The 21,188-nt window shown below is 45.5% G+C and overlaps 1 protein-coding gene and 1 long non-coding RNA gene across 2 annotated transcripts in view; both read left to right on the top strand.

Moving 5' to 3' along the window:
• LOC122935204 (zinc finger protein 585A-like) overlaps positions 1–21,188 on the top strand; it is a 52,454-nt gene that overhangs the window by 17,048 nt on the left and 14,218 nt on the right. The window contains exons 3-4 of the mRNA XM_044290968.1: positions 11,609–11,678; positions 20,737–20,766. Of these exons, the coding sequence (XP_044146903.1) occupies positions 11,609–11,678; positions 20,737–20,766 (100 nt within the window). The remainder of the gene's footprint in view (positions 1–11,608; positions 11,679–20,736; positions 20,767–21,188) is intronic.
• On the top strand, positions 10,649–20,806 carry LOC122933921. The gene is made up of 4 exons (XR_006388586.1): positions 10,649–10,697; positions 10,777–10,855; positions 10,957–11,048; positions 20,737–20,806. It is a non-coding gene; the product is annotated as an uncharacterized LOC122933921 (long non-coding RNA).

Here is a 21,188-nt window from a genome sequence, read left to right as displayed (position 1 = left end):
CGACGCATGCGCACTTCGCTCAATGAAGCCGCTGCCAGGAGTCCGCACGGGCGCATCAGGCCGAGCCTAGTGCGCAGGCGCGGGATCTGGCAAAGGGACGGGAGAATTGCAGGGGCGGCTCTGAGCTGTAGAAGGCGGCGATGAAGACGGAAGGCAGCGCTGGGCACCGGACGGCGAGGGGTGCGGACGGGCACCCTGTATTAACGGACCTCCCCTTGGGCACCTTAAGTAAGTGATTGGCAGGTTATAAAAACCTGTTTTTTGGACAAATAGAGCCTCAGTGACTTTTAATAAGGCCAGCTTAGGATTCTTCTTCTTAGTCCGGACATGAGGATATCTTTAGGTTATAGGGGTAAAATCTGATGACAGAATCCCTTTAAGGGTTGTCAGTCTTTTAGCAAGTGATGGCCTATCCTTAGGACAGATCATCACTATCTGATCGGCCAGGCTCTGACACCCGGCACCCTCCCCCGATCCGCTTTTTTATAATGATCTGATTGATCCTTTGTCCTTGAGGTTGGATGCGGACATCCATAGACAAGGGAAGGGTGACGGTTATAAGCTGCCACATGGGACCTCTACAAACGGTTTAATATATATCCATAGAGATGATTGGCGCAGTCTGATAGTCCGCCGATTGCAGATATTGGAGTTTAGTCAGAAGCTAATAAAGAAGAGTGCCCAGGTGTTTAGGGAAAATCATGAAAAAGCATCTGTCCATTAAGTTTTTAGTGCCCTAGTGCAGTAGATCCATGACCAAATGGGGTTTAATTATAAAAGAAAAAAACGCCTGATTCCACCACAGTTTGTTATGAACTTTTTTGTTTACTGTGTTTCCTACCCAGTGTTTTACCATTTAGTATGTACTGGTGACATGTAGTTTCCTTCCCATGTGCATAACCTTACATTTGTCAGTGTTAAAGGCTATGGACAGCTTTCTGCACAAAAAATCAATAACCCCGTATCTTACCGTAATGCAGAAGATAATAAAACTGCACTTGTTTATTTTATATATATATAGACAGTATATAGATAAAAGAAAAACAGAAACATACAGCGCCTCATGTGCAATATCGCCTTAAAAGATGTGCAGATGTAATAAGGTTTAGGAGTAGTCACAACAGCTGTGGCGGCTTCGCTGGATTTTGACCCTTCCCAGCTGCCCGGGTTCCCTCCTGGCTCGAATGAACGAGTACCAGGATGATTTTGTAGAAGATGTGAAGAAAAGAATAAAGCCCAGTGGTTGGCGCTGCCAGCAATATGGATGGAGAAGCAGTGTTCTTTTTTTATATATATAAACGATCAACGCGTTTCTGGGACAGAGCGTCCCCTTCATCATGACAAAAAGAAAGTGACATACACAAGGAAATTTAAAAACACTTTTGGCGGGCTGGCCAGGGGGGCGGGAAGGGGAGCAAAAGAGGCGTGTTCTGCATAATGAACCAAGTCCATAATACATTGTATATAGTCTATGGTATCAGGTTCCTTTGTAGTAATAAGCATTTACATACAGACAGGTCCATAAATATTGGGACATTGACACAATTCTAACATTTTGGGTTCTATACACCACCACAATGGATTTTAAATGAAACGATTGGCTTTACCCGCAGACTGTCAGCTTTACCCGCAGAGTGTCAGCTTTACCTGCAGACTGTCAGCTTTACCCGCAGACTGTCAGCTTTACCCGCAGACTGTCAGCTTTACCTGCAGACTGTGAGCTTTACCTGCAGACTGTCAGCTTTCCCCGCAGACTGTCAGCTTTACCCGCAGACTGTCAGCTTTACCTGCAGACTGTGAGCTTTACCTGCAGACTGTCAGCTTTACCTGCAGACTGTCAGCTTTACCTGCAGACTGTCAGCTTTACCTGCAGACTGTCAGCTTTACCCGCAGACTGTCAGCTTTACCCGCAGACTGTCAGCTTTACCTGCAGACTGTCAGCTTTACCTGCAGACTGTCACCTTTACCTGCAGACTGTCAGCTTTACCCGCAGACTGTCAGCTTTACCTGCAGACTGTCAGCTTTACCTGCAGACTGTCAGCTTTACCTGCAGACTGTCAGCTGTAATTTGAGGGAATTTACATCCAGATCAGGTGACCGGTGCAGGAATTACAGCAGTTTGCATCTGTGCCTCCCACTTGTTAAGGGACCAAAAGTAATGGGACAGAATAATAATCATAAATCAAACTGTCACTTTTTAATACTTGGTTGCAAATCCTTTGCAGTCAATTACAGCCTGAAGTCTGGAACGCATAGACATCACCAGACGCTGGTCTCATCCCTGGTGACGCTCTGCCCAGCCTCTACTGCCACTGTCTTCAGTTCCTGCTTGTTCTTGGGGCATTTTCCCTTCAGTTTTGTCTTCAGCAAGTGAAATGCAGCTCAATCGGATTCAGGTCCGGGGATTGACTCGGCCATTGCATAACATTCACTTCTTTCCCTTAAACTCTTTGGTTGCTTTTGCAGTATGCTTTGGGTCATTGTCTATCTGCCCTGTGAAGCGCCGTCCAATCAGTTCTGAAGCATTGGGCTGAATATGAGCAGATAATATTGCCCGAAACACTTCAGAATTCATCCTGCGGCTTTTGTCAGCAGTCACATCATCAATAAATACAAGAGAAGCAGTTCCATTGGCAGCCATACATGCCCACGCCATGACACTACCACCACCATGCTTCACTGATGAGGTGGTATGCTTAGGACCATGAGCAGTTCCTTTCCTTCTCCATACTCTTCTCTTCCCATCACTCTGGTACAAGTTGATCTTGGTCTCATTTGTCCATAGGATGTTCTTCCAGAACTGTGAAGGCTTTTTTAGATGTTGTTTGGCAAACTCTAATCTGGCCTTCCTGTTTTTGAGGCTCACCAATGGTTTCCATCTTGTGGTGAACTCTCTGTATTCACTCTGGTGAAGTCTTCTCCTGATTGTTGACTTTGACACACATACACCTACCTCCTGGAGAGTGTTCTTGATCTGGCCAACTGTTGTGAAGGGTGTTTTCTTCACCAGGGAAAGAATTCTTCGGTCATCCACCACAGTTGTTTTCCATGTTCATCCGGGTCTTTTGGTGTTGCTGAGCTCACCGGTGCGTTCCTTCTTTTTAAGAATGTTCTAAACTGTTGTTTTGGCCGCGCCTGATGTTTTTGCTATCTCTCTGATGGGTTTGTTGTGTTTTTCAGCCTAATGATGGCTTCACTAATAGTGACAGCTCTTTGGATCTCATCTTGAGAGTTGACAGCAACAGATTCCAAATGCAAATAGCAGACTGGAAATTAACTCTGGACCTTTTATCTGTTCATTGTAATTGGGATAATGAGGGAATAACACACACCGGCCATGGGACAGCGGAGAAGACAATTGTCCCATTACTTTTGGTCCCTTAACAAGTGGGAGGCACAGATGCAACTGTTGTAATTCCTGCACCGTTCACCTGATCTGGATATAAATACCCTCAAATTAAAGCTGACAGTCTGCAGGTAAAGCTGACAGTCTGCAGGTAGAGCCGACAGTCTGCAGGTAAAGCTCACAGTCTGCAGGTAAAGCACATCTTGTTTGTTTCATTTCAAATCCATTGTGGTGGTGTATAGAGCCAAAAATGTTACAATTGTGTCAATGTCCCAATATTTATGGACCAGACTGTATCCTCTGTATACGGGGCCGGTGTGAATATATTATATCCTGGGGCCACAGCTAGCAAGGGCTGTATATATATATATATATATATATATATATATTGTAGGAAAGCGGAAGGGGAAGTCATTGACGGAAGATATGTGTCACCGAGGTTCCTGGCCTCGGTGAGGTAAGAGCTGGTAATTTAAGTGTCAGCGGCAGTTAGTGCTGACTGACACTATTGGTTATTTAATGTGGCTGTAAAGCCGATCCGGGCCGGCTCTCATTGGGAGCAGCCAAAGTGCAGGGTGGGTGGCTTCTCCCTACGTTCCAGGCCGGGTTTTGGTTTGGGATATAAATACCCAGCCAGCATCCTCCATTTCAAAGTGAATATCTGTGGAGTCTCTGTGGTTTGGGATCTGCAGGATGTGTGCCATACTAAAGGGCTGAGAGCCGCACTGCTGGGAAGCAGGCCCTAAAGCCTCTTGGGGACTGCTACTGCCAAAACCAGTGACAAGGTGAATGTTTTTTGTTCTGTGGACTTGCCGTGGGAAAACAAACTGTCATTTTTGTTTATGTGTGAATAAACACTGCACTGTTTAAGTCAAAGACTTTGTTTTTGCCTCTGTACTGCACCTGCTAATCTGCCTACTAGAGCGAATCCCCACATTTGGTGGAGGATGCGTGCAAAAGCAGTGAGCCAGGTCTGAAGGCCGAAAAGTTTTTGTTTTTCCCCGGCACAAGTGCATGTCTTATATTAAGCCGGCAAGGTTGCGACCCGAGGCACCTGACAAAATGGAGGCGGTTGTGAAAGCCCTCGTAGAGGCTAACTTGCAGCAGCGGGAGGCTAACAAGCAGCAACAAGAAACTAACCAGCTGCTATTGCGACATGTAATGGCATTGCAAGCGGCAGGAGTGTCCCAGAACGTCCACGATGCCGGAAAGGTGTCCGCGTGGCGATTCCTAAGATGACCCCCTCAGATGACGTTGCGACCTATCTGGCGGTCTTCGAAAAGGTGGCTGTGAGGGAAAAGTTACCCCAAAACCAGTGGGCTGAGGTCGTCGCTCCGTTCCTGGCGTCTGGACCCCATCAAGTTCTTTTTTTCGATCTCCACGATGATCAAGCGGCCAACTACCTGACCATAAAAGGTGAGATCCTGGCGAGACTGGGGGTGAATATGTTGGTCCAGGTCCACCAAGTGCATCAGTGGGAATTTAACCCGGCTGAACCCGCCAGACCGCAGTATTCTGACCTGTTACACTGTTTGCAAAAATGGCTGCAGCCTGATGTACTGCCCCCCACTGCTATGCTGGACTGTCTCTTGGCAGATGTGTTCTGGAGGGCTTTGCCGTACCCCCTCCAGCACTGGATCGGCCAGGTGTCTCCAGGTAATGCCTTAGAGATGGTCGACCTGGTGGAGCGCTATGAGGCCACCAGAAATCTACAGGGGGGTTCTTTGGGGAGAAGGCCAGTCAAACCCCGGAAATCTCCACCCCAGACCCGGTGGCCGGTGCCAGCCAAACCCACCCGGGACGTACCCCCTGTAGACCCAGCCCCGATGGTCTGCTGGCGATGTTAGGAGCCTGGACATATAAGGGCTGACTGTCCACATTGGGGTGAACCCATGGACACTAACTATGGCTACCGCCACTCATTATATACAAGGAAGTTGTGTGCCACCGGAACCTCCGAGACTATAGACAATAGCCACCTGTGCCAGGTAGAAGTAGGGGACACTGGCGGTGGATCTGCTGGATTCAGGGAGCCTGGTATCCCTGGTAAGGGCTTCCCTCGTATGGCCAGCCGAGTATACTGGCCGAAAGGTCGGGTAGTGTGTATTCATGGAGACTTAAAGGACTATCCCACCGCCCTGGTCTCTCTGTCAACGGTGGCTGGCAGGTGGACTCATGAGATGGCCGTCGCCACAAAATTACAGTATGAACTCATAAGACTTCCCCGGTTTCCCGGCACTATGGCCGGATACGAAAGTTACCGGTACCCGGGAGACAGATGTAACCCTAGCAGAGTTGCCCGGCTCAGGGGGGAGACCAGAACCCTGGGATGCCACTACAGCGGTAGGGGTGGCCACTACTTCGGTGAATGAGAGGGAGACAACCCCGCTAAATGTGATGGTGGGAGACGTGGAGGACTTTCCGCCGGGTCCGGAGTTGGCAGACCTCAACGTCTCCGGAGATAACGTTGTATACAGGGGCCGTTGTGAATGTATCCTGGGGCCACAGCCAGCGAGGCCTGTATATATATATATATATATCTCCTCTGTATACGGGGCCGGTGTGAATGTATCCTGGGGCCACAGCCAGCGAGGGCTGTATATATATATATATATATATATATATATATATAGAGGCTTGAGAAAGGCTCATGCTGAGCCGAAACGTTGCTTTTTTGCATGTGTGAATAAACTTCACTCGTTTTACTATAAGGAACCGTCTGGAGTGCAGTCCAATTTTTTCATTATATATATATATATATATATATATCCTCTGTATACAGGACCGGTGTGAATGTATCCTGGGGCCACAGCCAGCGAGGGCTGTATATATATATACCCTCTGTATACAGAGAACACACAGCAGTGACCGGGCAGAGATCAGCGCTGCACACCCACTTCCGGTGTCTCCGCTCAGAACCCGCCGTCTACCTGCTGCTCCATCTGCACCGCCTGTGATAAAGCCTCGTACTGCTCAGCTCCGCCCCTCATGTCACATGACCGTTGTGTCATCCCAGGTCCTTCAGTAACACTTCTTTTCTTCACTGCTCAGCTCCGCCCCTTTATCACTGGTCACATGACCATGGTGCCCCTCCTCCGCACCACACTTCCGTGCCCGGCCCCCTACATCACTGGTCACATGACATTGACGTCTTTGCAGGTCCTTCATTACTTTAATTCTAAACTCCGCCTCCTGATAAATCACATGGTGACATCATCAAGGTCTTTCAGCAGCACGTATTCTCTTCTCTGCTTAGCTCCGCCCTGTCCTCCGTTGATCGGTGACGTCACCACATGCAGTTCTGCTTATTTCCGGTGCTGTGTTGAGATGAGAAGCGCCCGGGATGGAGGCCTCCTTCACATCAGCAGGTGAGAGGCCCCGGTGTAGATGTAGTCGGGGCGGCAGTGCACCTGCTCCACCTGCAGGGGGCTCCACAGAAACTAATAGTGGTCCCAGCGGTCAGACCCCTCCCATATTATAGTCACCCCCGACCCCTGGGGATGGGGACAACCTGCTGCACCCGGAGTGCCCCTTTAAGTCTTCCCTTTAACCCCTTCAGGACCAGGAGGGTTTTTAGTTCCGCTGTAGCCGCACAGAGCGGACATTCTGCGGTTACTGTGGAGGAGACTGAGGAGCTGTCTGCCCGGGAGACGCCAAGCAGCCCTTTATTAGAGGGGTCCTCCGCTCAGCACAGTCCATTCATATCCCATCAGCGGGGTCCGCCCCCCCCCCCCCATCAGCCGGTAGAAGAGAAGGGGGTGCACTGTGTGACCGCAGCCTTCCCAGCGGAGGTCCGGGTAACTACAAGCATGGCGTCCAATTCACCCCTGTGGTCGGCTGTGGGGTGAGGGCCCCCCCCCTGTGGTCGGCTGTGGGGTGAGGGCCCCCCCCCCCCCTGTGGTTGACTGTCGGGTAAGGGCCCCCCCGTGGTCGGCTGTGCGGTGATCGCGCCCCCCCCCCTCCCGTGGTCGGCTGTGCGTTGATTTCTCTGCTTCTAAAACAGAAAGTGATGCCTCATGAAATATTTATTACCTAACATTTCCCATATCTCTACTTTATGTTGTCATCATTTTGTAAAGGTCATTTTATTTTTTTAGGACATTAGAAGTTTAGAAGCAATTCTTAAAATTTTTAGGAAAATTTCCAAAACCCACTTTTTAAGGAGCAGTTCAGGTCTGAAGTCACTGTGTGAGGCTTACATAGTGGAAACCCCCCCATAAATGACCCCATTGTAGAAACTACACCCCTCAAGTTACTCAAAACCCTTTAGGTGTTCCACAAGAATTAAAGGAAAATGGAGATCAAATATTTAAATTTCACTTTTTTGGCAGATTTTCCATTTTAATCCATTTTTTTTTTCTTGAATACATCAAGGGTTAACAGCCAAACACAAAACTCAATATTTATGGCCCTGATTCTGTAGTTTACAGAAACACCCCATATGTGGTCATAAACAGCGGTACGGGCACACAGCGGGGCGCAGAAGGAAAGGTGCGCCATACGGTTTTTGGAAGGCAAATTTTGCTGGACTGTTTTTTTGACACCATGTCCCATTTGAAGCCCCCCTGATGCACCCCTAGAGTAGAAACTCCAAAAAAGTGACCCCATTTTGGAACCAGGGGATAAGGAGCCAGTTTTATTGGTACTATTTTGGGGTACATATGATTTTTAATTGTTCTATAGTAGGTTTTTTGTGAGGCAAGGTTTTTTTGTATTTTTATAGAGCAGGTTGTTACGGACGCAGTGATATCAAATATGTCTACTTTGCTTTGTTTCAGTTTTACATATTAATAAAGCATTTTTGAAAAAAAATAATTTTGTGTCTCCATTTTCTGAACGCCATTTTTATTTTTTTTGCCAATCGCCTTGTGCAGGGGGCTCGTTTTTTTGCAGGAAGAGTTGACGTTTTTATTGGTACCGTTTTTGGGTACATAGGATTTTTTTGTTCATTTGTTATAACACTTTATGGGTCAAGGTGACCAAATAATTGGTTGTTTTAGCACAGTTTTTATTTATTTTTACAGCGTTCACCTGAGGGGTTAGGTCATGTGAAATTTTTATAGAGCAGATCATTACGGACGCGGCAATAACTAATATGTCTACTTTCTTATTTAAGTTTTACACAATAATAGCATTTTTGAAACCAAAAAAATGTTTTGGTGTCTCCATAGAGCCATGGCTTTTTTTTATTTTATTTTTTTGAAAGATTTTCTTATGTAGGGCCCTAGGGGCAAATTTTTTTTGTGGGATGAGGTGACTGTTTTATTGTTATGATTTTGTGGGACATACGCCTTTTTGATCACTTGGTGTTGCACTTTTTGTGATGTAAGGTGACAAAAATGGCTTTTTTGACCCTTTTTTAAATTTTTTATGGTTATTGGACTGGGTGGATCATGTGATATATTTATAGAGCCGACCGTCACGGACACGGCAATATCAGATATGTCTATTTTGTTTATTTTCTATTTTTAACTTTTTATTTATTAATTTTTTTACATGTGAAACCATTTTTATTATTTAATGTTACACTTTGCGTCCCCCATAAAGTCATACAAGACCTCTGGGGGAGATTTAACTTCACTTTATTTTTTCCCCGCTTTTGATTTTTCCTGTAACTGGGGCTGACATAGTAGCCCCAGTTACAGGGTAAATACCCCCCCCCCCCCCCAGAGAGGCTGTACAGCAGTATACAGCGCTGTACAGCCCCAGTGCAGGGCTGATCGAGGTCTGTAGAAGACCCGACAGCTCCTGCACTCTCATAGTGCTCCCTGATCGTTGAGCGCTGTGTATACAGCAATCTAAAAAAAGAGGAGGGATGTGCCCCGTATACAGGAAATGTGTCCGGCTCTATCTGTATATACTACAGGAGGAGGGATGTGCCCCGTATACAGGAAATGTGTCCGGCTCTATCGGTATATACTACAGGAGGAGGGATGTGTCCCGTATACAGGAAATGTGTCCGGCTCTATCGGTATATACTACAGGAGGAGGGATGTGCCCTGTATACAGGAAATGTGTCCGGCCCTATCTGTATATACTACAGGAGGAGGGATGTGCCCCGTATACAGGAAATGTGTCCGGCTCTATCGGTATATACTACAGGAGGGGGGATGTGTCCTGTATACAGGACATGTGTCCGGCTCTATCGGTATATACTACAGGAGGAGGGATGTGCCCCGTATACAGGAAATGTGTCCGGCTCTATCGGTATATACTACAGGAGGAGGGATGTGCCCTGTATACAGGAAATGTGTCCGGCTCTATCGGTATATACTACAGGAGGAGGGATGTGCCCTGTATACAGGAAATGTGTCCGGCTCTATCGGTATATACTACAGGAGGAGGGATGTGCCCTGTATACAAGAAATGTGTCCGGCTCTATCTGTATATACTACAGGAGGAGGGATGTGCCCTGTATACAGGAAATGTGTCCGGCTCTATCGGTATATACTACAGGAGGAGGGATGTGCCCCGTATACAGGAAATGTGTCCGGCTCTATCGGTATATACTACAGGAGGAGGGATGTGCCCTGTATACAGGAAATGTGTCCGGCTCTATCGGTATATACTACAGGAGGAGGGATGTGTCCTGTATACAGGAAATGTGTCCAACTGTATCATGTTCTTCTGAGTTTCGGTACTAATACGGTGATGCCAAATCTATATTCTTTTATTATATTTTAATCCTTTAAAAAAAAAACTCAGAAAAAATAAAACATTTTGCTTCGCTGTATTCTGACCCCATTACTCTTCAATATTTCCATGTACAGAGCTGAGGGAGCGGTGTTTTTTTGTAAGGCGAGCTGCAGGTTGTTGTGGTTTTTTTTTTATCATTTTTGGGTCGGTTTGACTTTCTGATCGCTTTTTTTTTTATTACATTAAAATTAACATTTTTTTTTCCCTTTTTCAGCATTCACTGCTCAGGAAAATTATATTGTACTGAACTGTAAAGCGCTATATAAAGATTATTCATATTATTTTGGACATTTCAAGACCCGCTGATACCTTTTTATATCATACTTAAAAAATAAATAAAAAATTGGTAAATGGTGATTTGAATTACTTTGGTGTTTTTTATTTTTTATTTCTTTCTATAGTGTTTAGTCCCCTCAGGACTTGTACGTGTTATATTATTGCTCAGAGACTGTAATAGAATACTATTGCAGTCTATGGGATTTTTACTGGTTGTCTATCAAGGCCCAAGGCTGTCATAGCAACATATTGGAGCCTCTCAATTTCTCATCTCTGTGTCTCCACAGATGGATCCAGGAGGAGAAGTCCCCCCGAGAGATGTCCCCGTCCTCTGTATTCCCAGGACTGTCCAGAGGAGAAGCTCCCAGAGAACCATCAGGTAGATGGAGCTGAAGTCTCACCAGAATCTGACCAGAAAGGGATTGAACCAAAGATCATTTTACATTTCTCTTCTTTAGGATGAAAATCTGATGGATATTAAGGTTGAGATTAAAGATGAAGCAAAAGAGGAGATAGATTTATGGGGCGATCAGCAGGGTAAGGGGGGGGGGGGGCTGTCATGGGTCCCCTGGATACTACTCCCATCATCTCATCGTCACATATAATCAATCTCTCCTGTCCCTGTGTGTTTCCTACAGATGGACTCCTAGAAGGAAATCCCCCCGGGAGATGTCCCCGTCCTCTGTATTCCCAGGACTGTCCAGAGGAGAAGCTCCCAGAGAACCATCAGGTAGATGGAGCTGAAGTCTCCCCAGATTTTGACCAGAAAGAGATTGAAGCAAAGATCATTTTCCCCGGCGCCTCCACAATGTCATTGCACAGGAGGGTGTGCCCACCTCCCCAGGACAGGAAAAAACGTAGAAGCTCAAGTTTAAAGGCCCCCTCCCTTTACCAGCTTCAGTTGTTGTTTCCTGTCCTCGGGATCGCATGAAAGCCGCTCCTGCAGAGTCGGGAGTACAAATGAAGAATCGCACGGGCTGGTAGTTTGCCTCATCCTGGAGGGTCTGTGCAGGGGACGGGGATTGAAGAGGGCCTGGCGCCTCTGTCTCGTTCCTCTGGCGTAAGCCCTTCAGTGAAGGTGGCCCTGGGGCATCCGCTTCCCCGGTTATGGCACCTGCGGGATGCGAAGGATCGCGTGCTTGCGCTTAACAGGCCGGAACTCTCTGGGCAAGAGTTCTGCTTTGCTAGGTCTCTGCGCGTCACTTCCGCTGGCATGACGTCGGAGGTCTAGTGGATATCGGGGGAATGTCGGGAGCATGGAGCGCATTAGACCGCTTCCTGCTCGTGCAGTATGTCCGCTCTCGTGGAAGCTCCTGACATGTACAGCAGACCTGTGGATCCTTCTGCCGCCCAGAGCTCGGTAAGCCTCCTCCTAACAGTTGTGCCTCACATGTTACCTTTATTGGGGGGAGGGGAGCACAGTTGTATTGTTTTTCCATTTCACCACCATGACGGCACACATGAGAGAGATTGACCTCTTTTGGGGCAGGAACAGAGAAAGGTTAAATTCACCCCTCCCACCACCATACACCAGTGTGTTCCTGCGCCCCTACAGTGGCCAGGACGGAGAAAGTCCTCTCTGCCGGTCAGGGAGGTGAAACGTATTATGTACCTGGGAGCTACATCGGGAGCTCGGCTTTCCCTTGCAGAAATCTCGTTCCGGGTGCGTCCCCTGCTCTCCGGAGGCGCATGCCAAAGCTGACAGGGAGACGGCAGGGTCACGCTCCCGGTTAATCAGAAGCTTGCCCTGCGGCTGCCACGGGCCTCCTATCTCCTAGTGAGATCAGCCCGTGTGCGGGCATCTGACCTCACTTCCGGGTCAAGGAGTATACCCGGAAGTGACTATCTAAGGCGGGGAATTTAAAAGCTCCGTACCTCTCCGACACATCGCAACATGTCGGACCAGGAGCTACAGCAGGCAAGAGCATGACGCTCCAACGCTACAAACCGCGAGTGCGCACATTTTTGTGTAGTGGCAGCAGACCCACCAATGAAAGGGTCCATAGTGGGGATTATAGGAGGTAGTTTGGAATAACTACTATGGAATGCCTCCCCTTGGTCTAGTGCCTCACATTTCAATGTATACTGCACTTTCTTATGATGTACTATACATAGAATCCTGCATTGATACAGCTGCTCTCTCATAGGTCTCTAAACAGACTTTGAAGTAACACAGGAAGACTATGAGATGCATCCAATGTTGTGCTAATCTTCCTGATAAATATACTAAAACACTCTGTAAAGAGTGTATTACCAAAATTGTGAGAGGTGAACAGCCGTCTATCATGCAGGAATTCAAGTCCATGATCCAAGAGTAAGTTAAATCTTCATTGGCATCCCTTCGCAAAGAAGCCTTTGCAGTGCCTCTGCCAAAACGCCAAAAACTGATAGACATATCCTCCTCAAACTCTGAGGGTCTGGAGGACGAAGCTTCCTCAAATAAAAGAGATGAAGACGAGCATCCCTTATCTGAAGGGGAAATAACGGATGAATCAAAAAAAAATTTTTCTCCATGACTGAGATGAATGATCTTTTAAAGGCGGTTAGAGATACTATGGGAGTAGAGGATGTCCTAAAACCTCACTCAGTTCAGGAGTAGATGTTTCGGGGTTTAAAAACTAAACGCTTTAAAGTGTTTCCCATAAACGAAAACATTAAAGAAATGATTATGGATGAGTGGGCATTCCCTGAGAAAAAATTTGGCATTTCTAAGGAATTTAAGAGTAGGTTATTATTTGACCCCACTGAATCTAAAGTATTTGATGAAATACCTAGAATTGACATCCAGGTAGCAAAGGTAAATTAAATAAACCTTTCTACCTTTTGAGGACTCTTCCCAATTAAAAGACACCATGGAAAGGAAAGCCTTCTGAGGAAGTAGTCTTGGGAAGCGGCAATGTATTGCCTTAAGACGAATATCACTGCAACCTCAGTGGCCAGGTCGATGTATCTCTGGTTGAATGAACTAGAGAGATATCTAATTAATAAAACATCTCGAGAACAGATATTAGATTCAATTCCTTTATTGAAATCAGCTACAGGCTTCCTAGCTGATGCCTCAGCAGAAACTATCCGTTTTTCAGCTAAAGACGCGCCTTTATCAAATGCTGCCAGAAGAGTTCTTTGGATGAAATCCTGGGGGGAGAGATATAGCATCCAAAATGAAGTTATGCTCGATAGCTTTTTCTGGGGAGTATGTATTTGGCCCCGTCCTGGACACGATCCTAGAAAAATCTACCGACAAGAAAAAAGGTTTTCCTGAAGAAAAGCCGACAAAAAGGAAATTGCAGTTTTGTCCCCAGTTTAGTCAAGGAAAATCCATTCGGGGAAAAGGAAAAACTGTCCGCTGGAGCTATGCAAAAGGGGGACAGGGTAGAGGATATCTTCCTAATCCCCAAAACAAAAACAGCGACAAACAATGAAGTCAGGATAGGGAGACTAAAGAGCTTCTACCCTCAGTAGAAATCTGTAACTTCAAATTCTTAGGCTTTAAACATAATAAAGGACGGTTACAGGAATAGAGTTTTCTCCCCCTAAAGAAAGATTAAAAATCTCTCCTCATCTGGCACAGTTAAAATTAATTTGGGAAAGAATTTAGGATCTCCAAAAATTGGGAGTAGTAATTCCAGTCCCCCCATCTCAACAGGGTCAGGGCTATTACTCAAACCTGTTCCTACAAAAAAAAAAACTGGGGGTGCATATCGAATGATAATAAACTTAAGGGACATAAAGAAGCATGTTAATTCAAAATAGAATCCCTGAGCGCCACCATCCTTCTAATAAAAAGAAATGCCCTGATGTGTACAAATCGACCTAAAAGACGCGTACTATCACGTCCCAATCTGTACTGAGTCTCAAAAATACCTGAGGTTCGCCATAAAAGATCACATGGAGAACCTAGCCCATTTTCAATTTTTCGCCCTCCCCTTCGGGATATCATCTACCCCCAGAATATTCACCAAGTAAATCGTAGAAATTATCGCCCTTTTGAGAACTCAGGGTCTTACAATCGTCCCCTACCTAGACGACTTCCTAATCATATCAGACACAGAATAACAAATAAAAATAGATCGAGACAGGTTTTGCGATCTTTTAAAAAATCTAGGATGGATAATAAACTTAAACAAGTCCTGTCTATCACCAAAAACAAGGGTAACATTTCTGGAAGTTCTTTTAGACTCCACAAAATAAACTTCCTTCCAGAAGAAAGGATAGGAAATATACAAAAAACTGTCAGAAGTTTTTTAAGAAGGAGGTTTTATTCCATCAGAGAGACAATGAGTCTCTTAGGGCAGATGACAGCCTGTATTGTTGCAGTTCCATGGTGTCAGGCCCACTACAGAACCCTCCAGGCTTGGCTTCTGAAGAAGTGGGACAAGCGCCAGTCATCACTAGACCAAAGGATTCGGATCCCAAGACGCGTAAAAAGCTCCACACTCTGGTGGCTGGATTCACAAAATCTAAGGAAAGGCGTAGAATGGCAGAATACACCAGCAATAATTATCCACACCGATACAAGCGGCAAGGAGAGGGGAGCAAAGGTCAACACAAACTTCTATCAGGGAATCTGGACTACGGAAATAGCAATGCGATCCTCGAACTATCGGGAACTCAGAGCAGCATGGGAGACCTTGAAGGCAGCCTCGGCAGAAATAGTAAACAACCACATAAAGATCTTCTCAGACAACGTAACAGTATCCTACCTAAAACATCAGGGGGGTACAAGATCAGTAAAACTACAGAATCTATCCACAAAAATATTCTCCTGGGCAGAGGAAAATGTAAAATATGTCTCTGCAATTCACCTAAAAGGAGAACAGAACTTTAATAGCAGATTTCCTGAGCAGGACCACCATAGATCAGGGAGAATTGGTCCTTAAACAGCGAGATATTCAACCTGTTGGTAGAAAAGTGGGGTCTTCCATCTATAGACCTATTTGCATCCAAACTAAACGCAAAAGTCCCATTATTTTGCTCCCTCAACCCAAGGGACAATCCTTGGGCAATAGATGCTTTTTCCCAAAACTGGAATTGGGACCTCGCTTATTCCTTTCCCCCATTCCAGCTAATACCCAGGGTTCTACAGAAAGCCATGCAAGAGTCATCAAAACTAATCTCAATAACCCCGTTATGGCCAAAGAGAAGTTGGTTTTCCATACTAATGAAACTATCTCCACAGGAACCATTAACTCTTCCACTCAATAACGATACCTTGGTCTAGGGCTCGATCTCGCATCTACATCCGGAGCTCTTCAAGCTAACAGCATGGATCCTGAATTCGACATCCTAAGACTCAAAGGCCTTTTTGAGAAGGTAATATCTACTCTCAAGGCAATTAGAAAGAAAGTAACCGCTGCTATTTACCTCAAAATATGTAAAAGATTCTGTATCTGGAGTGGAGAGGACACATCTAACCACTCAGATCCCAATATCCAGAAGATCCTAGACTTTCTTCAAAAGGGTCTAGAACTGGGGGTTCAGATTTCAGCCCTAAGTGCCTTCTTTGACATTGAACTGGCCAGTCATATATGGATCAGGAGATTTATTAGATCCGCATCTAGACTAAGACCTTCAATCAGACCCCGGATGCCTTCCTGGGACTTAAATACAGTTTTTAAAGGACTATCAGGGGCTCCATTTGAACCATTAGAAAACATCTCTTTAAAGAACCTTTCACAGAAAACAGCTTTCCTGATAGCCATATCATCAGCTAAGAGGTTAAGTGAAATCCAGGCCCTTTCAATTCGTTAACCATACCTCACGATACAAGAAGACAGGATAACCCTCAGACTAGATCCAGGGTTTTTACCCAAGGTAGTAACCGATTTCCATAGAAACCAAGAAATAATATTACCTTCCTTCTGCACAAACCCCAAAAAAAGATTTACGCCAAGTGGATAATTTACTTATCCAATTCCGAGGAAAAAATAAGGGCAAAGCAGTATCAAAAGCAACCATTGCTAGATGGATCAGACTGACGATTTTAGATTGTTACAAAATTTAGGGTATTAGTTGCCCGGTAGGAGTTAAAGCCCATTCTACCAGGGCAATTTCCTCATCATATGCAGAAAGAGCAGGGGCTTCTCTGGAACAAATATGCAGAGCAACCACATGGTCTAGTATGAATACTTTTGTAAGACACTATAGATTGGACTTATCCAACTTTCGGGAGGAAAGTTTTACAAACCATAGCCCCCCCCCCTTAATGTTGGTAATCTGGTAGTTCTCTCATGTGTGCCGTCATGGTGGTGAAATGGAAAACCGGAATTAGACTTACCGGTAATTGTTTCCATGAATCCACCATGACGGCACAATATCCCACCCGAAAAGATACCAAAAAAATTTAAAAATAAAAATAAAAAAAATCGAAATATATACAGGTATGAGGAAATACAAAAAATAAAATAAAAAATGCATGTTACACTTATAGTGGGTCGGAGCACTGTAATCTGGAACGTACTGGTGTATGGTGTACAAAGTAATGACTTAAGAATCCTCATCCTTCCTAGAATCCATAAGAAATATTATTAAGAAGGAAGTAAACGCAGTGATAGATGCAAGATTGCCACCAGTTTTCCCCCAACCTCACAGATATCGGAATTCCCATGTGATTCATATGAGAGTGAAATATTCCGAATCTTCAGGCAGATTCCGAATCTTCTGAGGACGAATCATGAAAGCCTTTCTCTATTCCTGAAGATACGGAAAAATTATTAAAAACAATAAGAGCTACTATGAAGATTGAGGACATAAAAGAATCTTAAAGGGGTCGTCCGGGTTCAGAGCTAAACCCGGACATACCCATATTTTCACCCAGGCAGCCCACCTGATGTTAGCATCGGGGCATCTTATTTTCTGATGCTCTCCCTTGCCCTGCGCTAGATTGCGCAGGGCAAGGGCTCTTTTGTTCACAATAACACGGAAGCCTCCTCCCGACAGTGTGTTCGGGGACGTCACTGGCTCTGATGGGCATGCTTAAGCGCTGCCCTAGCCGTTTTTCTGGCTACCACCCATCAGTGCCAGTAGCGTCGCCAGACTTCCCAGCAGCCCCATAGAGAGCCCGGTTCATCACCGGAACTCCTAAAATTGCATGCGATTTAGCGCAGGGCAAAAGAGAGCATCAGAGCATGAACTGCTCCAATGTTTAAGTGAGGTGGGCTGCCTGAGTTAAAATGGAGGTATGTCCAACCACTTTAATCAGTTCAGGATAAAATGTTTCAAGGATTGGGTGAAAAGAAAAGGAAAGTCTTCCTGGTCCATAATAACAATTAAATGTTGATCGCTAAAGAATGGAAGGATCCAGAAAAACGAAATACAATTACGAAGGCCTTAAAAATAAAATACCCCTTTGCAGAATCAGACTCCTCCTCGTGGGATAAAGTTCCCCAAATCGACGCCGCGGTTGCCCGCATATAAAAAAAGGACTTCCTTACCTTTTGAAGATATGGGCCTCTTAAAAGATCCGCTGGATAAGAAATGTGAGGGTCTTCTCAAGCGGGCATGGGACACAAACGCGGCTATGCTGAGGCCTAGTATAGCGGCTACCTGTACCTCCAGATCATTATCGGTCTGGTTAACCCAATTGGAGGAACACCTGGCGGCAGGTACCCCAGAGAAGAAATTCTAGCCTCTATCCCCATTTTGAAGCAGGCCTCAAATTTTTTGTCAGATGCCTCGGCGGATCTTGTAAGGCTCTCGGCTAGATCCGCGGCCTTATCAAATGCCACACGTAGAGTTATATGGCTCAGATCCTGGTCTGGGGATGCTGGCTCGAAGAGTCGTCTATGCTCCATTCCGTGTGAGGGGAATAAGTTGTTTGGTTCAGCCTTAGATGACATTTTGGATAAGGCATCAGACAGGAAAAAAGTCTTTCCTTCAGACTCAAAATTTTTCCAACAGAGACTGTCCTTTCGGGGCCAAAAAAGGACTAGATCAGATCAAAGGAGAAAAGACAGCTCTGGAATATGGCAACCCTTAAGAGGAAAGGGGAAAGGGTTTTTGTTAACCATAGAAACCACTGCAAAGTCTTCACAATGACGCCAAATTTCAGGTAGGAGGCAGATTAAAAGGATTTGCCTCGGCCTGGGAAAACATTTCTACCTCCCCTTGGTTAAGAAAGACCATAAGTGAAGGTTTCAAACTAGAGTTCGCTACTCCTCCCTGAGATTTCTACACCAGCAACAAGCCTTTGAGTTGACTAGAAAAGCAGCAGGCTCTGGAATCAGAGATATTGTTGCTGCTACAAAAACAAGTTATAATTCCCGGTACCAAAAGATCAGGGGGGAACAGGGTTATATTCTCTGATCTTTTTAATTTGAAAACCAAACAACTCTTACAGGGTAATAATAAATCTGAAAAGGTTTGCATTGGAATGCATTGGCTGTATGAGTAATACAGTGTGTATTACTCATACAGCTTCTGGCCTGTGAGATCCAGGGGGCTGGATCTCACAGGCTCGTCACCGGAAGGCAGCGCGATGCCTTCCTTAGGCATCGCGCTGCCCTCCATGCCATCAGGTCCCCCCTACAGCTGCAAGGGGACCCGATGGCCCCACCGCAATAGGTAAAAGCCGCAAACCGCAGGTCTGAATTGATCTGCGGTTTGCGGCGATTGCCGACACGGGGGGTCACGGGACCCCCCCGCGCATTTAGCCAAGGTGCTTGCTCAATGACCGGTACGTCATGTGTCCTTAAGTACCAGGACATCAGGGCATACCGGTACATCATGTGTCCTGAAGAGGTTAAAGAATCAGCGGTTTGTAGATGCTCTATCCGCCCCATGGCCAGAGGACCTCCTTTATGCATTTCCATTCTTCAGTTTAATACCGAGAGTGCTGATAAAGGCGATAGAGGAAAAGGTGCAGATGATTCAGATAACACCTTTCTGGCCGAAAAGATCCAGTTTCCCCTCCTTTTCGACCTCGCAGCGGGGAAATTCTGGATTCTCCCATCATATCCAGGCCTATTGCATCAGGGTCCGGTATCTCATCCACGTGTGTCTCAATTACACCTAACAGCTTGGAGACTGAGCAAGTTATGTTGAAACAAAAGGATCTGTCAGATCGTGTAATATCCACCTTTTGTTCAGTAAAAAGGACACCACTTCCTAGATTTATACAAGAACATGGAAAGCCTTCTTAAAATTTGCAGGAAATAGATGGTGTCACTATCGAGATCCTGATATTCCCCCTAATACTGGAATTTCTACAAGCAGGTCTAGATAAAGGACTCAGACCAAGCACCCTTAAGATGCTAGTTTCAGTGTTAAGTAACTTTTCTAGAAAACAAAACTCAGGGATCTACCCTAATAAAACGATTCCTAAATAGGGCAACGAGATGATTCCATTGTCCATTCCTAACTATACCTCCTTGGGATTTGAACTCTGGTGCTTGATGTTCTGACGGATGCACCCTTGTAACCCTTACAGGATATTCATCTAAAACGTCTGACATTTAAGACCACCTTTTTATTGGCAATTACATCGACTAGAAGAGTTGGGGAAATCCAAGCCTGTTCCTGCAGACCACTTACCTCACGGTATTAGAAGACAGCATTATTCTCAGGCATACTCCAGATGTTTCTGCCAAAAGTTGTTTCCAGATTCCATCGTCAGCAGGAGGTATCCCTGCCTTCCTTCTGTCCAAATCCATCCTCAGAAACAGATAAAAAAATATCATAATCTGGATGTAAGAAGATGCATATTAACTTAGATGTCACCAAAGAATTCAGAAACGCGGACCATCTTCTTCTGCAGTATCGGGGTCATCGTAAAGGATCTGCAGCAAGCAAAAGTACCATCTCAAGATGTATAAGAAATCCCATTGAATTCTGCTACATTCAAAAGGGCTTGACTCCCCCCTAAAGGGATAAAAGCACATTCTACAAGGGCAGTTTCTGCCTCTCCATCTGTGGATAAGATATGCAGGGCGGCCACTTGGGCAAACCCTAGTACCTTTTTCAGACATTACAAATTAGATGTGCTCCATAACTATGATTTATCTTTTGGCAGAAAAGTATTATCTGCGGTAGTCCCACCCTAAAAATTTGTTTTTTTTCTGTCACTCCTGTGAGTGCCGTTGTGGAGGCGCCGGGGAAAGGGGTTAATTACTCTTACCGGTAATTGTATTTTCCAATAGCCTCCACAACGGCTCTGTGGTTTCCCGACCCATTTCTTTTTTTCTGTGACATAATGATGTGATAAAGTGCATTGAAATATTCAAATAATACATTATTTGCATTAATAATGAGTCCTACGTCATTACCTGAAGCAGGTAAAGGGAGGGGGGCTTTTAAACTTGAGCTTCTACATTGTTTCCTGTCCTGGGGAAGCAGGGACACCCTCCTGTGAGTTGTGGAGGCTACTGGAAAATCCAATTACCAGTAAGAGTAATTAACCCTTTTACATTTTTCTTCTTTAGGATGAAAATCTGATGGATATTAAGGCTGAGGTTAAAGATGAAGCAAAAGAGGAGACGGATTTATGGGGCGATCAGCAGTGTAAGGAGGGGGGCTGTCATGGGTCACCTGGATACTACTCCCATCATCTCATCATCACATGTAATAATCTCTCCTGCCCCTGTGTGTTTCCTACAGATGGACTCATAGAAGGAAATCCCCCCGAGAGATGTCCTCGTCCTCTGTATTCCCAGGACTGTCCAGAGGAGAAGTTTCCAGAGAACCATCAGGTAGATGGAGCTGAGCCCTATACACATCTATATAGGGGTGTCCTGCAGCCATAGAGGGGTCATAGATTGTGGGGGTCTCTTATGTGGATCTGTTAGATTTCCCACCTGTCTGCTGTATTGTCCTGAATTGTTACAGATGACAAATCAGGGGGAAGATGTGACTGATATTAAAGTGGAGGATGAAG

Source organism: Bufo gargarizans, chromosome 4 (assembly GCF_014858855.1).
Source record: "Bufo gargarizans isolate SCDJY-AF-19 chromosome 4, ASM1485885v1, whole genome shotgun sequence".
In the NCBI taxonomy this organism is placed as follows: Eukaryota; Metazoa; Chordata; class Amphibia; order Anura; family Bufonidae; genus Bufo; species Bufo gargarizans.
Note: the sequence above shows the minus strand (reverse complement) of the source record. Positions and strands in the feature narration are given on the sequence as shown.